This window comes from Argiope bruennichi, chromosome 5, assembly GCF_947563725.1.
Source record: "Argiope bruennichi chromosome 5, qqArgBrue1.1, whole genome shotgun sequence".
Lineage (NCBI taxonomy): Eukaryota > Metazoa > Arthropoda > Arachnida > Araneae > Araneidae > Argiope > Argiope bruennichi.
Genome location: NC_079155.1, coordinates 21,963,086 through 21,980,905, shown reverse-complemented (window position 1 = coordinate 21,980,905; position 17,820 = coordinate 21,963,086). Strand labels below are relative to the sequence as shown.

Here is a 17,820-nt window from a genome sequence, read left to right as displayed (position 1 = left end):
TTTCAAAAGTAATCATGAGCTAAAATAGTAACAATTAACCCATTGCATGCAGCATGATAAAACCCATATTCCAATCATAAATTTTAACAGGAAACACTACGATCTAACCAAGACCATGAACAATCATGAACTAAGAAAGTAATCATTAGGTTCAGCATGATATACTTAATATTATTTCCATAAGTTATGGCATTAAACACATGATCATAACCCTAAATGTCAACAACCAGCAGCTAGGACAGTAAACATTTTAATCATTTTATACAGCATGATATACGCCAAATTCCACAAATTTGATCATGATACGTTAACGGCTTGTGAAAATGCTTCAAAGTAATAAAGTTAAGAAGAAAGCAATAAAGTTAAAGAAGTTTACCTTAAAGAGAATCTATCAATGTTTGATCGATTCCTGTTTGCAATTACATATTGACATTCAGAGACTGATCTTGTAATTACTTAATTGAAATTTAATTATCGAGATGACATCACAGCCTTGAACCTTAATATTGACTCCACATGCCATCAGCACAAGGACGTTACCCATTAAATTTTGTTGATGTTTGATATTTATGTCGGAAGTGGGTATATTGGATCTGCGTGTTTCGGTGATCTATGGATAGGATTTTAACTTAGGATTATATCCAGTCTCGAACTTTTCACTAAGAATTGCGTGGCGATATTAACCTTAATGCCATAATGATGGGTTTTTTTTCTTGGGAAACAATTGAGAAAAATTCCACTAAAACAAATCACGGCTATATTTGTAATTTTTATTGTAATCAAGCTAATTACGTGTTCTTCTTTTAATTTCTTGATGGCATGCGCTAGTATGTCAAGGATAATTGGGCTATTATGTTTAATGTACACAGTGTAACGAAAAGGCAGCATCGAAAAAAATTGTAATCACAAGGGAAATAAATGACATATTTTTGTTTTGTGCAAGGATTCCTAGTTATAAATATTTTTTTTTTGAAATATAGCGAGTAAAACCCCGGTATTTATTGTGAGATTAAGGGAAAAAAATGGTTCCTCTCGATTTTCATTTTTTTTTTCATCTGGGAATGTGTTAAAGTACTATTTATGTAATTATATTTCCAACTGAATATGCTACAGAACTGTAATGACATGCGCCAATATGTCTGGGATAATTGGGATAACATATTTTATGTGTACAGAGTAAAGGACGTAGAGCATAAAGAAACTTGGGAAAATAAATAATTTTGAGCAAAGAATTGCTTGTTTTCGATTTCATAAGTATGCTGTTGGAATATACCGAGTAAAACTCAGGTTTTATTCCGCAATTACCCTTATCTAATTGAGGATATCTGAAGTATGACTCATTAAAAGAAAATCTTCTACGCTGAATTTTCTACTGGCATTTGTTGTGTCAAATTCAGGAAACGTTTGTAATCAGATATTTAGTTGAATGCCTAAGTGATTTCAGGCAATGTATGAAACGATTATTATTTCACTCATTTCCTTGATATTCTGTGCAATATCAAATGAAAAATTGGTAGACTTTAAAATGTAACATTGAATTAAGTTTCACAAAAAAATAATATTATTCACGATTAAAAATAATGTCATTTCCTATATTGATACAGAAAGTAGGATCATATGTTGTTCCCTTCGCGAGAATGGAATAAACTTTGTTTAGAATAACTTTCCTTTTCTTTAGCAAATTTTAAATAAGGGATGCTTGATGATATGCTTTTATTATTTTTCCTAAACAACATTTGCTTTTACATTTTTTTTAAACATTTATTATTTTGCAACATTTTATTATGACATCCTTATATTCTATTATAGTAGCATTAGTCAATTTAATTTAATATCTAAATATTACATACAAAGCTAATGGAAAATAAATAATTTATTCAAATTTTTTTTTTCATATTTTGCCAAGAAATTGAATCGGCATTCAATAAAAAATCAGCGTTTTATAGATTATCGGCAGCATGTTCACTATGTCAATTTATCATGACAGTGTATTTTAACAATGGAATTCTTCTTCTGTTACAGAATCATATTTTTAAAGGCTAATCACATTTTATAACTAATTTTATAAACTTTTGAATGGAAAATTATATTTCATTTAATGCATTTCTTTAAATTTATTTTTAATAAATTTATTATTTTTTGAAAAGAACAAGTAATAAATTAAAAAATATTGTTTCATGAGAAATAATTAGAAATTTAGATAGAAAAACAATCGAATATTTTACCTCATCAACAATTCAACAATATGTCATGTTACAAAATGATATTCTTAAAGGCGGATCTCATTTAAAAATGCATTTTATTCACTTTTTCAAATTAAAATTGGTTTCACTTGATTTATTTCTTTAAATGTCTTTTAAGAATTCCATTTTTTTTTTTAAAAAGAAGCAATTATTTCAAAATTATTATTTCATGAGAAATAAATAGGAAGTTAAATAGAATGAAGCAAGTAATCTTTTATCACATCAACAAATGTTATGTTTTAAAGCAGATCTCATTTTTTCAAAATGCATTTTATACACTTTTTAAAATAAAAATTGTTCTTCATTTCATAGTTTTCTTTGCATGTACTTTTTATACCTCCATAACTTTTTTTTTTGAAGAAGCAATTATTTTTTTAAATATTATTTTATAAGAAATAACGAGGTAGTTAATTGAAATAATAAAATAATCGTTTACTTCAACAACAACCTGTTATATTACAAAATAATATTCTTTAAGGCGGATCTCAATTCAAAAGGCATCTTATACACTTTTTTAAATGAAAATTTTTCTTCATTTGATATTTTTTTTAAATGCATTTTAAGAATTGTATAATTTTTTTAAGAAAGAAGAATTATTTAAAATATATTGTTTCATAAGAAATAAGTAGGTAGTTAAAAAAATAATATTTTACCTCATTAATAACTTTCTTTTCTTCTTCGGTGATGCTATCCATCCTCGTTATGGCCAGGGCAAAAGATAAATCCTAAAAAATAAAAGAATTTTATTTTAATTTGATGACTAGATATTAACACTACATGCATGAAAGAAAGAAATTTTTATTTTTCCTATCTTTTATTATTATTTATTATACTTTGCTATTTAACTTACTCCAACCTCCTAAAGGGCATATGCTTACCCTATATTTCACATCCTTCTGTGATAGCATTTCTTTATTTTAATGCTTCTAAAATTAATTATCAATTAGCTGTTTAAATTTAATAAATTTTAAATCTACATAGAACCATCCAGTAAACCGAAAGAAACTGATTATAGAATTTTTTTTTAAAAAATACAAATTAAAGATAAGAAATAAATACCAATTATTTAAAAAACTTCCGCTTTACTATTTGAATTAATAATTTAAGTAGTCCTTGTTTACAATATAAACCAATATATATATATATATATAATTAAAAAAACAATCAATTTATTAAGTTTTTTTTTATATGAAAAATCATGACTCTCTAAATATGTCATTAACGTTATCTTGTCTTCTCCACTCAGCAGTTTAAATAAATATTGTAAAATAAATTTTTAAAAATAAATTTTATTTTACAATTAAATTTATTATTAAAGCCTTGAATCTTAATAACAGTTTAGATCAATTCCCGAATTTTAATCTTAAATCTCTTTTACCACTTTGCAGACAAACCTGTCTATAGTATAATTTTACCCTTTGCACTAGGATGGTGCCTTTTTTCACCTTTCAAGACATCATTTTGGCATTTTATTTACTTATTTTTCAATTTGTTAAAAACGGCTACAGAATGTCAAAAAAAGGAACATTGATTTTTAAAAAAAATTCGGCTTGAATCAATTATGTATATTTATTTTTAGAGCAATACACAAATCTTTGTATTAGATGAATAACTATGCATCGAATTACTTTACCGAGTACAAAAAGTAAAAGCGTTATAATAAAAAAAAAATATCAAAATATACTTAATTTTTTAAAAAAAATATTAACTTTTTCTACTATTTTAAATAAAAATTTCTTTTGTTTCTCTAAATTGGCATTTATTTAAAGTCGGATGATATGAGTAAAGAATACAACGGGCAAACAGCAAGGCACTGAAGGCTGCTAGTATTTCTCATTTCATATTAAATCTTACACAAAAAAAACTTTGCATCTAATCCAATTGATCCAAATAAAGTATAAAAGAATGTTTTCAATCATCATTTTTTTTTCGCAATCGATATAACCGATTGTAATAGATATTTTTTAGAGATAGATAATTAGATATTTTTTTTCTGTTTTTAATCCAAACTGCTGGGATGAAACACTTTTAAATGGAGTATACTACGGCATGTTATACCGGAATTATAGATTTTCACTTGATTTAAAACTTAATTTATAAAATCATGGATTCTCTTTTTTTCTATTCATGGGTAGGTGAATGTGGAAGCTCGAAAACACAAATGCAAAACTGATAGATGAAATTTGGTACATAGCGTTTTTAATAATATTTTGATATTATACTAGCAAAGAGCTATCAGTTTAATCAAGGAAAAAATTGGAAATTCGAATATCAAATTCTAAACCTTCTAGTGCGATAACGTTTTAAGCTGTATTTTATTGCAAATTCGCCAATTTATGTAAAGACTGAAAAAAATGAAACAAAACACTGTCTCATTAGAAATATAAACTTTTGTTATAAATGACTTCACAATGAAGTAAGATCCATTAGCAACATCACGTGCTTGAGCGAAATCGAAAACGTTTTTGAGAAATATCCAATTAAGTAAAAAAGAATGAAACTACAACTTTCGGGAGGTTTCCACAAAGATAAACCTGATTAAATAACTCAAAGTTATCTTATAAGCAAACATTAAATAGGAAAAATAAACCACGCTACATTTACCCAAATAGCGCTCGTTAATGTATTCACAAAATGAGCTCGTGAGATTAACAGTCAGCAGTCTAATTTTTGCATTGCTATTTGCAGAAAGAATGCAAGCCTGAAATCATTAATTTGTTAATAAAAAGCCCTCATTTCCTTATACAGTGGAAAAATTTCTATTTTCTGGTCAACATTTATACAAAAATCAGGAAAGTTTTCTTGAAATATCCAAATAAATAAATAAATAATGAATCCAAATAAATGATAACAGAAAACAAAACTTTCTAGATACTTTGGGAAAGACAAATACAAATTAATAACACAAAATTATCTCGGGCTCGGGGTATAATCATTGATTATGGGATTGTATGGTATTTACATAGGTTTCATTCTGTGCACACTTATTTTTTACATGCGTATTTTAGAAAAAAAATATAATAAAATTTGAAAACATTATCCTATAAAAATCTATAAATTTCTCTCATTTTGAAATATTTTATACTAGCTGCCTTTGGCGACCAGCTTGTTTGCTCGGAAAATCGGCTTTCCTGCTGTAAACCTATTAATATGAAATGAATCTAATTAAAATTTATCCTTTTCTGATTGATAATACTGAAAAATATTATTTCTAAATTAAAAAGAATGCATACTCTAGAATACAACCTTAGGGAAAATTTTACTCTGAAGCTAATAAAAGCGATTCCCTATCTTATTGTGTATATCGTATTGGAAATTGTGTATTGAGTATTATTGTGTATTCTATATTTGCAAAATTTCTCGATTTTAGGGTTTGATGTAGCAATGAAATGCATTTGAATTTCATCACACCAATTAGGAAATATTTTGCAGATTTATATCAAATTAAATTCAAAATAATTGGTAAATTAGAGATACATTATACGAAAATGAAATTAATATTATTGAAAAGGTAATTTTTAAGATGACATGAAAATCATTTTTGTTAAAAAAAATAGTTTGAGTATGAACTACTGTAAATTTCTAAAATTTGTATAATAAATAACTAAGGTTTGTTTTTGTAATTAACATTTGAATTTTAAAAACTTACGATGAACATGCGTGTCCTAAAATGTAGTGCTCCATTTCATTAAAATCGAAAAAAAAAACATTAGCTTGTACATACATTTACACACATATAGATGTGTGTGTGTGTGTGTGTAATGATATTTTTTACATAATTTAAATTGTTATTAATTTCCTAATTTTTATCTTAGATTAGCCCATGTTAATTTCATTCTAAAATGTTATCTTATTATTTAATTCCCACTTTTTTATTTAATCAATTCTAATGGGCACTTAATGAAACTGCTAATTCCATGTTTCCCATACCGGGAATGAAGGGATACAAATTCCTAGGTATTCGCACATACTTTTCAAAGATACTTGAAATTTCCTTGCCTAAATCAACAAGTGTAAAAGAAATTCCTGTCAGATTCACTTAGTAAAATCATTGAAGGGAAAATTTTTTGGTCCTTTTACTCTTCGCGATGTTTCTTCTTTTATCGCGATGTAGATCTTTATAGAAGATCATCGCCTACCGCTTTTTTCTCTGACTCCCGTGGTGAAATAATAGAAGTTAAAACTTCAATTTGCCGCCATTCGTGCAATAAAGTGTTGGCAACCTCTATTTAAAAAAAATCCATTCCAGCTGATAGTTTAAGGTTAGTAAAAACAAAAGCTATACTGTAGAACAACGTGCTTTAATTGTTGAACATTGTTTCAAAAATAATGAAGGTCTGGCGGCCACAGTTCTAAAATTTAAGAAACCCCCTAGATCGTGTGATTTAACACCATTGGATATCTTTTTATGGGGTTATTTAAAATCAAAAGTCTATGCCAATAAGTCCGCAAGCCCGCGTGAATTGAAGGAGGAAATTCAACCGCTTTGAAACCATTCAACGAAATTTAGCCACTTTTATGCAAAATGGTCATGGGAAATTTAGCAAAAAAGTGTGTATGTGCTAGCAAAGCCGTGGCGGTCATTTGCACTATGTGTTAGTCCATACATAACCCTATCCTGTGTTCTTTAAGATTCAATAAAAATATAAAAATTTACAGGAAAAAAAACTTTTTTTATTTAATTGAAATCTTTCATTAACACGTTGTTCTGTCATGTTCTATCGCTGACTTTAATTATTTTTCAAACAGTGTCCAACAGTTAAATCACGTTGTTCTATAGTGTAACACGCCATTTATATTAATCTTAAACTATCAGGTGTCAAATGTTTCTTTTTTAATAGGAATTCCAAAACTTTACTGCATGAATTTTGGCAAATTCAAATCTTGCGTTAATTTTGGGACACCCTTTATTTCATAATAGGAGCAGTGATCTCTCAGATCATATGCCTTTCTTGTAATCACGTTATTTGAAGCTTACGTTTCTTAATATACAAACTATTATGTTTTTAAAATGTTAGAAAAGCACCATTCAGAATTCTTGCAAAGTTTTATGGACCACAAAAACTGCAATTTCCGCAGACGATCAAGAAACTAGAAGAAAAAAAAATGTACCTACCATTATTAGTCTTTCCAATTTTCCACAAATTCTAAAAGAAATGAAATCATTATATTAAATTCCTCTTATATTAAAAAAATACAGTATCATATCAGTTTGTTTATTTAGATGGCTTCAGAGCTTGCTCAATGATTCCAAACGAAAGAATATTTCACTTTTATCTATGCAATGTAAGTGTTGGTTACTGTTAAAAATAATTCTTTTTTAAATGAGATTATCCTCAGGAAATAACGCTCTAATATATAAGGCAACATTTGCAGTTTTATTTCTATAAATTAAGGAAAGTTTATTTCACTATTTTTAAAATTATAAAATTCACTGATTTCAAATGCTCTACAACAGAATCTACGATTCCTAGAATTGCGGAAAAGGAAAGATAATTTCATACAATCAGCGATAACAAACAAAACAATAACATATCTGTCCTGTGAAAAATAAACAAAAACAATATTACGCCTATTGAATGAAGCTTCTATTATTTTCAATCACACATTCCATTCATTTACAGCACATTTTCCTTCATGCTGTTCTTCTACTTATTATTTTCGTAATGACTCGAAAAGGACAGAAAATGTGAGGCTGCAAGTCAGTGAGATCGAGTGATATCATTTTGAAAGTAATAAAAATAAATGTAAAAATTATATAAAACTGCTGCCAAATATGGCATTTTGTTTGTTCTAGTGATCCTGGGGGGTAGAGATTGTTTGAAAATAACAAATTATTAAAATGATCTTGCGTGAAAGGACGTTTTAAGGAAATCTGAATTCAACAAGTATTGCAAAAGAAAACCACTATTTAAGGGGGGGGGGACTATGTTTTTAAAAATAACTTCAGCAACATTTTTTTTACCTACCTTACTTTCTTATTTGATGAAGCGTTTTTCAACAAATATTTAGAACTAAGTTTAATTTTAAAAAATTTGAAATAGTCAAATGAGCAATTAAGTTTTTCTTCTATCAAAAAAAAAAAATTAAAAATAACTTTAATGCACTTTTGATTATTTTATATAGTTAATTTTACCCATTTAATATTAGTGCAATATTAGCACATAAAGGGGATAAAAAAGGGTTTTTTTTCTTTTCCCCACAGAGAATATTATATACTTTACCTATTTTACCACATACTTTAACTAAAAGATTTATATTACATAGTTGTGAAATTTTATTTCATTTGTTACCATAGAAGTGGCTCTAGAGCATCCTATTAGTGAATTTAATTTATAACAATCATGTACAACTTAAAATGTGTCAACTTGCATCGATTGACGAAAACAAAATTCAGCGCCGATTGACAAAAACAAAATTGTGGTTTCTGATATTTTTCGATGACTTATTGAAATCATCAGTAATTTTATTAAGATATGCGATTACGTTCGGAATGATTTTATTTTCTAAAAATGCTATGAAATGTTTATACTTTTGAATTTTTGCTTATAATAGATTAAAAAAACCATCTAAGAAAAATATATCTTAAAACCAAAGCTATTTTTTTAGATCATGGAAAAAATGTTTGTGTGTTTTCTGGTTTTTGATTAAAAGAAAGAAGTATGAGGTAAAAGCTTTCTATCTTGAAAGTTTACCAAAAGATTTGTTCAAAGATTTACAGAGAGCTTAAGAAAGTTATTATTTAATTTCTGATCAAATAAATAGGCTATTATCTTTAAAGATTGGTGTTCGACTGATTAAAAACAAGAAATTTTTAATATTTTTTTTTTATTTGTGAAGCATTAATACAACTGTAGAATATTTTTAAAAGAACATATTTCTTAATCTTAGTTCAGAAAACTGCAAAATTTATCTGAAAATTCTTACTATACAAAACTTGAACATAAAGTATGCATTAGGTTTTAATTTATTAAGTGTTTCGTCTAAAAATTTAGCAAAATTTAAAATTTGATAAAGTAACATTCAAAAATGTAAAATAACATTGAAACGTGTATTATACAAATATATTGATCAACAAAAATTGTCAAAGAACATATTCAGAAACTGCTCAAAAGGTTAAATATAGAAAACTCTTCAGAAGTTAAGAATATTAAATGGAAAATATGTTTGATATTCTCGCAAAAGATTGATATTTCAACACAATCACCTACCTCAAAACCCATTCTTCGAAGGCTTATAAAAACACTTGAAAATACACGAGATTATAGACAATTGATTTCAGGGAGGAATTTAAAATCTACTTAAACAATCTGGGAGATTATCCGTGTTTATAATAATATTAGTAAACTTTGGAAATAAGAAAATGATAAAATTCGTGAAATTGCACTTTTAAATACTAACTATATTTTAAACGTTTTTTTAAGCTTATGCTTCTTTCTTTAATTATTTAAAATACATTAAAGACTCGAATGCGTGCATATATATTGGCATATCGTATCTATGTTCTGTGGATTACTTAAATAGTGTTGAAAATGTATTCCACAGTGGTAAGAAGAATTATTGAAATTAAATCACAATTACACTTAATATCGTTTTCGAAATCAGTTTAATTTTTATTTCAGAATAAATTGAATAAAATGAAAACATAAAATAAAAGTTATCATCGTCTCAAATATATTAAATAAATAATTTATTTTTTAACTATATTTTTTTGCCAAATATTGTCCTTAATGAATCGAAAAATTAAATTGTATAATCAGTATTTTTAATTCATCATTTCTATAAAATCTTCCTAATAATAAAAAGGGATGTTAAAATTTCCATAAATTGTAGTAATAATGAATTTCATATTTTACCACTATCGAATAGAATAGAGTATAAATTCTTCGCTGGCTATGAGATCTATATTATAATTGATAAAATAATTTTACAGACTAAATATAAATAAAATATATATTAGTAATTTTCAATATTTGAAATATATTTAGTAATTTTCAATATTTCAATATTTTTTTAAAAATTAGTTTGACTATATATATATATATATATATATATATATATATATATATATATATTTCATATTAAAATACTTAAACATACCAGATAAAAGTTTAAGGCTGTCTCCTGAAAAAATGCTCGTTCTATATGCCGGCGAAGGAAATTATTTCTTTTATCTCTTTTTCAACCCTTTTCCTTATTTAGAAGTACAGGATAAAGCTTCAAATAATTCAGAGTAGGACACACGTCTTTTTCTCCTTTCGCACCAAAAAATATTTATCTGTATTCAAGCTACAGCGATCAGTTTCGAGTACTTTTCAAACGCGTTCTCTTAAATATATGTCAGTATTTACAGCAAATACTTAAGTCGCTTATCTTAATCATAGAATTCTGATAAGAGCCCTCTATCTCTTATATTATGAAGACGAAGAGTCTGTCTGTCTTTCACTAAGTTTTAGCAATCTATATGTAACAGGGCGTTGAACTTAGAGTTACCAAATTTGTTGCAGATATTCTCTAGATGCTGAAGATATGGACTTTGAAACGTAATTTAATTTAATATTTTATAAATTTAAAAAATTAATTATTAAGAATTAAATCAAATTTTGGTCATCTTTACCTCTTTTTACTTTCTTATATGCGAAATATGGTATGCGAATATAAAGTATGAGAATATAAAGAAAGTCAAGAAAGTCAAAAAATTCGAACTCCCGATTTTGGTGAAACTCCATGTTAGGCCTTCCTGAATTGGAAAAAAGCATTTTTGTTACTATGTCTGGCTGTGGCAAAGATAATTCAAAACCGCTTTGTGATAGGTTTTCTTCTTCTTCTTTTCTCTCTCTCTCTCTTTTTAATTTTACGATATATGGCATACGGCAATTTGGTATACGATATGTAGACCAGTATTGTAGAATTCAATCAAATTTTAAGTAAACTACATTCAGAAGAAGTCTGTATGTCCGGCTGTTCGAATATTAGTTAACACGATCAATATGAAACGAAGAAAGATACATGAATTAGATTCTGTACAGAGATTTAACATCTGTAGTGCAGGCACTTATTATATTTTTGAGCGAAATCCAACAAGGGGCTTTCAGAAACATGTAAACGCCATAACGAAAAAAATGCAATTTAAATATATCAAATTGGATATGTGATTTTGTGACCACAAATGCAGTTCTGCGTTAAATTTTTATTTCAGCAATTTAGGTAAAAATCATCTAAAACATAAATTCGATTTCTATAAATCTATTAAACACATGCCAGGGATTAATTTCCAAAAAACTCGCCAAGGATCAAGAATGCTATATTCACGCCAAAAGTTAATATTTCGTAACTATGGTAACCCAATGTCATGGAAAGTGTTCTCTGAAATAACACCTTTATTAAAAAGTATGCAAAAGTTTTGAAATTAAAAAAAAATAAATTAAATTTTAGATTAAAAAAATTACTTTTTTAATCCAAAGATGCTACTTAAGTTATGTTTTATTAATATTAAAGTAGGTTTGTAAAGTATCATGTAGCGCTCATAATTTATTATTGTAAATCAGTAAATTTATTGAACAGACGCTATCGTCGGAGCAAGAATACCGTTTATGTCATCCGACGCGGCAAGGTCACCATTTACTACTAGTGTCGCTTCAAGGTCACTAAAAGTCGTTTCCTCCTAACAGGAAGAAAAGAACGAAGAATAAAACACCATGCTGTTGAGAGATGATTGTTAGGTTCAGAAATGAGAAATAACATTGTTTCGATAATGTTTCAATATTAGAAAAAGTCTTTCTCTCCCAACCATCCCCCACCCCCACTTTTTTTTTTCGAAAATAAATTATATCATGTATTATGCCAAATAGAATATTGGCATTTTTTTTTAATTCTTATGCTTTAAAAATTTTATACTCTTTTAAAGCGTAAAACAATTCCTTAAAAGTTTTAGAATGCGGAAAATAATCTTTTCATTGATATTAAAATAAATTCTACGCATTTCTTTTTCTTTTTTAATTATTTCAAATTACACATGTCGAAGGAATATTTTTATAAAATAAAAGGCATTGATATTAACAGTAGAAAAGAGATAATGAGACATTACATAAAAAAAGCATTTAAATAATGATGGCCAGTAGAATTATTATTATTATTCTACAAAAATGTATATGTTCAGTGAAATTTTGTGATTATATCTGATTATCGTTTAAATATTACATGAATATTGGTTCGAATGATAACATCAATGCACTGTTTTACTTATAAGAATCGCCTTCTTCCATTTTAATGATAATTTTACTTAAAATTAAAATGCATTTCGATTTGCTTCAATAATATAACCAGAAATTGAAATCGATCTTTGATAAGTTATTACTGATACCAGTGGATTCAATAAGTATTCACGAATAATTAATTTACGATTCTGTTAATTTTAGATTTGATATACCAACAAATTTTTGAGTTCATGATAATCTAAATTAAAATTGTTGCTATTCTATTTCATAAGTTTGTTTATTAGAAGTTGTATTGGATGTATTTGCATCTTATATAATTTTTGGTATTTCTTTTTTTGGAAGTATCTGCATTACGTCCAAAAAGAAAAGCAGCTAAAATTTTCTCTTTACAAAATAGTTACTTAATTTCCAGTTTTATCTGCTATTCTTCTAAAAAAATAACACTTTATTTTCTTTCCATTGGAAATTATTTTTTACTACATTTAAATTTGTTATTAGTAAGAAATAAAATATTAATAGCGTTTTCAATTTATTTGCTCATTAAAAACAACATTGTTAAAATTATTACAAATAATAAATATGAATGGACCAAATGGTTACAGATGACGATTTATAACATAAGTAAAAATTTGTATTTATAAATTCAACTTGGCTTTATGATATTCAAGGTGCTTATAAAGTTTTTTTTTAATTGTATTACAAAACATTATTCTAAAAGAACGATTGAAAATAATACTGTAAAAATTTTTCACGGAATTGTAGTATTTTTATACTGTTTTAGTCCAACATGCAGAGTAAGTAATGCAGAAATAGTGATTTTACATTCGATTGTTATTAAAGGGATGTCAACCAAGGAAAAAATTTAATATGTTCTTGGATTCCATGCCTGTTCGACCATTACTGCTCAGTGTCAATTTGGAGATTACACAGAGTGCAGTTTGCAACGCCAGTTGAAGACATTGAGACACTCAAAGTTTAGATTATAGATACTATATCTACTGTGACACCCGAAAAAGCGGAATACCGCCTTGGTATTCCTCTAAGCACCAAAGATACTACCAATAGATATTGAAGAGAAATTAATAACAATGTACAGAATACTTCATTTTATGCAAATTATAGCAATGCTATAAAAATTTTGTATGCAAATTAAGATATAAAATATGCATCTAGAAAACACTCAAATAACTGTTCAGGCTATCATTGTTTGATTTCCAACCATATATTGAATGGTGATATGGTTAGTACTATTATGTCCTGAAGCGATGCAATACAAAAATGACATAAAAAATGAAAGAAATCTAATGATTATATTTAATTGAAAATTACTTTAAATGGTTAAAAGTAGGTTGATAATAATAAAACTTTTTATCGACGTTCATTAATGACAGAACCAAATATTTCTTTGTATGGAAAATTCAAAAGTTGAAACCTAGAAAACAAATTGCTCAATAGTGATAGAGTAAATAGGGATATTGATTAAATAAGATAAATCTAAATGTGAGAGATGGGGACAACTGGCAACCTTATAGCATTTTAGCAACCTATACACATTATTCTGCTGGAGTCAATACCATTTTATAGTGATTTGATCGTAAGTATATGCCTTTCATCGTCTTTTAAAATGTGTGTCATACATTTTGAAACACTCTGCAAAATTTTATATTTAAATTATTATTAAAATTGTTAATGATATTTGAGAATTATATGTCATGTCGATAGATTTCAAATTTTTCCAAATGAATAATTAAAATATATCATGGTTTTTAGCTATTTACATTTAATTAAAGAATCGTGAATTAGAATTAAAAAGACTAATTAATTTTCATCTTACCTACATGCAATTAAAGAAAATGATTTTTTAATATAAGGACCATTTCTTATAAAGGAAGTGAATAAATGCATTACCTAAAAATGTACATTTATTCTTGCCTGTTTTTAATAAAGAATTAATGAATTATAATTATTTTAGTATAGAGGGCATTTCTTACAAGAAGAAATGAATTATTATATTAGCTAAAAATGTCCGATTAACTTTGCCTGTTTTAGGCATTTGCATCTAAAACTGTCCACCGAAATTTCACTTGCAGCTTCCAAAAGATATTTGGATTTGAAGTCCAAACAAATTGAACGATTGAAGTCACTGATAGAGGAGAAAATGTGTCAATGTCGAATGAAAATGATTAAAAAATGTTGCTTACGAGATAAAAGAGAATTATGCAAAATTTCATTACTGTTAAAGTGATTGATATACGACTCCAAAAACAATAGAAATTCCTAACTGAATAGTAGTTAAAGAAAGGGATTTTTATTTTAATTGTTTTGAAAAAAGAAATCTTTTTTTAGAAATCTGACATACTTTATAACGAAAAAGAAAAAAAGAGGAGGAAAATTAAATCTTGGGAACAATTGCAAGAATTTTTGCAGCTCGATAATACTAAAGGACAAGTTAACAATGTAGATAAATATCACGTTTTATGTGTCAGATAGGCACTCATTGTTATTCATATGAGCATATTCATTGTTACCCTTCCTCAACAGAAATTATAAAGTATAAGGAAAACGATCCATTCGATTTGATTATATAATTGTTGACATGTCAATGATTTATCATAAGGGGAAAACACTATTTTTCACGCTTAAAAACGCCGTGCGTTCAATCAAGTATAATTTATTTCTTTTAAAAACGCACAATTTTTTTCTATCCATAGAAATTCACCTCATCATTGTTAGCATAACTGTCTATTAAAATTTGCTTTCAAATGTTTGGTTTATTGTAGGCGAAAATTTCTGTCTATCTAAAATGAATCATGTGTAACTATTTTCTTTATAGGTATATTGACAATGAAATAGCTGATTCTTTGACTAAACGGTCAACTTTTAATCAAGAAATAGTTTTAATATTGAATACCAAGATCTTGAATTAAGCTTAGACCTGGCGAAACAAAACGGAAGAAGATATACTTGGTTGTTATAAATGGATATTTTAACTTTTCAGGGCTTTAAAAGCCGGCATCTTGGCATAGGGGTAGCGCGTCTTCCCCGTGATTTGGGTGTCCCGGTTTGGGAATGGTTGTTCTTCCGTTGTTCTATCTGTGAGATGTGTGAATGTGCCCTCCTGTAAAAAGGGGTTGTGCAAGCGAATGAGTGCTGCGTGAGTAGATAAGTCGTACTCTTGGCCCTTGTTGGCGCTACTATAAAAACAACAGACGCTCCCCCACAGGCTTACATCGGCTGTCTTCGAACAGCGGGCTTGTCCGTAGCAAGTGCCATAAGAAAAAACAACAGGGTTTTAAAAGGAAACAAAACAATGTAGAGTTTTGTTCTTCAACGGATCTTAAAAAAAATCAGTTGCAAATTTAAATTCAGCACAATTATGTTTTCAATATAAATAGCTCTAACACTAGCGATATCAAGGCGAAATGATAATCCATCTGAGATTTCTTCATTGCTTTGAAAGGCTTCATATATGCAAGCCTTAGGTTTGTCAACGTCAGTTCATAGTGGTGGAAAAACGTCTTACCGTTTGATGTAGCCCAAGAAAAAAAATCAAATATTGTCACAAGCGTATATCTGCATCGTTTCAAAGCTTTAAACCAGGAACTCAAAAAACATTATAGGATAAGTTATCATACTGCCTAGGTATTCTTCGTATTTCTAGAAGGGTCACATTGAACAATTATAACTGTGTTAAATTTAAACTTTCAATTATTATTTTTGATATCCGATAAACAACAAGGTTGTACTTTATTTTGTTTTCTTTTAACAGATTTGGGAAGTTGGGATGCACATTTATAAGCACCCTGTACAATTGGGATGTTGCCCATGTTGGACCTAAAAAGATGTTATGAAATTTTTTACTTAAACCAATTACTCGTTGGCCAGGAATTTTTTTTTATCAATTAAAGAAAATTCTCACTAAAAAATGATGATTTTCGTTATGGACATGAATAAAGATTAATTAATTTTCATTTTATCTACATGCAATTAAAGAAAATGATTTTTTAGTATAAGGACCATTTCTTATAACAGGAAGTGAATTATTGCATTTTCCAAAATTGCACATTTAACCTTGCCTGTTTTTAATAAATAATTAATTAATTATAATTAATTTAATTAATAAAGAATTGACTAATTTCTATCCACGTCCAATATATGGAAGCAATTTCTTTTTAGTATAAAGACCATTTCTTATAAGAAGAAAGGAATTATTATATTAGCTAAAAATGTATATAAAAATGTATTTCATATTTGGATGTAGTATGTTCAAGGTATAAGAACTTGTGGTGAATCGCATATAAGCCAGTAACAGCGCTTCTGCTCGAACAGCTGTTTTAGCATAATCGGATCGTTACTGGACTGCTAACCCAAAGGTCCCAGGTTCTATCCTCACGCGTCCTTTACCGCTAAATTGGTGACCTCGGCCGCTAAACCTTCAACCTTCGTACAGCTGTTGTGGCGCCATCTACCCGCAACCAAAGTCGCCAGACTCACTTGGCGCAGCAAAATCGTCAGACTCACGTGATGCAGCAACCCCAAAGTCGCCAGACACACTTGGCGCATCGGCTCCCACAAACTCTCGCCATAACGCTTGGCGCTGTTGTCTTAATGGTACGGCCCATTAAGACAACAGCTACTACTCAATATATCACCACTCAACGCCATATCGTTCGTCTCACTGGAAGGAGAGTACTGTGGTGAATCGCATATAAGCCAGTAACAGCGCTTCTGCCCGAACAGCTGTTTTAGCATAATCGGATCGTTACTGGACTGCTAATCCAAAGGTCCCAGGTTCTATCCTAACGCGTCTCACACCTCTTCAAACTAACGAATTATGATGAATATGGTATATCATGTCTAATGGCATTCGGAATTTTGAATTCGGTTAGACTATTTATAAGTACGCAATTGCTAATTATTATGATTAAAGAATTTTGCAAATTTCTCTAGAAGGCCAATGTTTAGGGGAAGGCTGTAATTCTAATGCATGGTAATTGCTACTAAATTTTTTATTGTTGTAATTTTGTGTCTAATTGATTATGTAATGATTTAATGTTAGGGTATGAAATTATATTCGGTGCTTTTTTCTATTCAATTGAGGCTTGTGTTAATGAGCGTGATTATGATATTTTTTTATCATGAGTCAATATATTTGAAATGAATAATTAATTAAATTTCCAATGGATTTATTTTTTATATATATTTTTGAAATGGATATTTTACGCATTTGAAATTAAAATTATTCACTGGAATTTCACTTCTAGATTGAGAAAGTCATTGGCAGTTGACGTTAAAAAAAATTCAGTAATTAAAGTCACTGATTGTGCAGCAATTTGACTAGGTTGAATGAAAATAATTAA

General features: G+C 28.0%; 1 protein-coding gene across 7 annotated transcripts in view; it reads right to left on the bottom strand.

Moving 5' to 3' along the window:
• The window catches only part of LOC129969372 (retinal-binding protein-like), a 58,636-nt gene that overhangs the window by 24,248 nt on the left and 16,568 nt on the right, over positions 1–17,820 (bottom strand). For 3 of the 7 annotated variants that reach the window (XM_056083920.1, XM_056083923.1, XM_056083919.1), the window contains 2 exons: positions 7,360–7,390; positions 2,897–2,968 (listed from right to left, as the gene is read on the bottom strand). In XM_056083920.1, the coding sequence (XP_055939895.1) occupies positions 2,897–2,968; positions 7,360–7,362 (75 nt within the window). In that variant the 5' untranslated portion in view covers positions 7,363–7,390. Of the gene's footprint in view, positions 1–2,896; positions 2,969–7,269; positions 7,335–7,359; positions 7,391–10,343; positions 10,584–17,820 lie in introns of those variants that run through there. The other 4 variants (XM_056083921.1, XM_056083922.1, XM_056083926.1 and 1 more) reach the window with 4 other exon arrangements.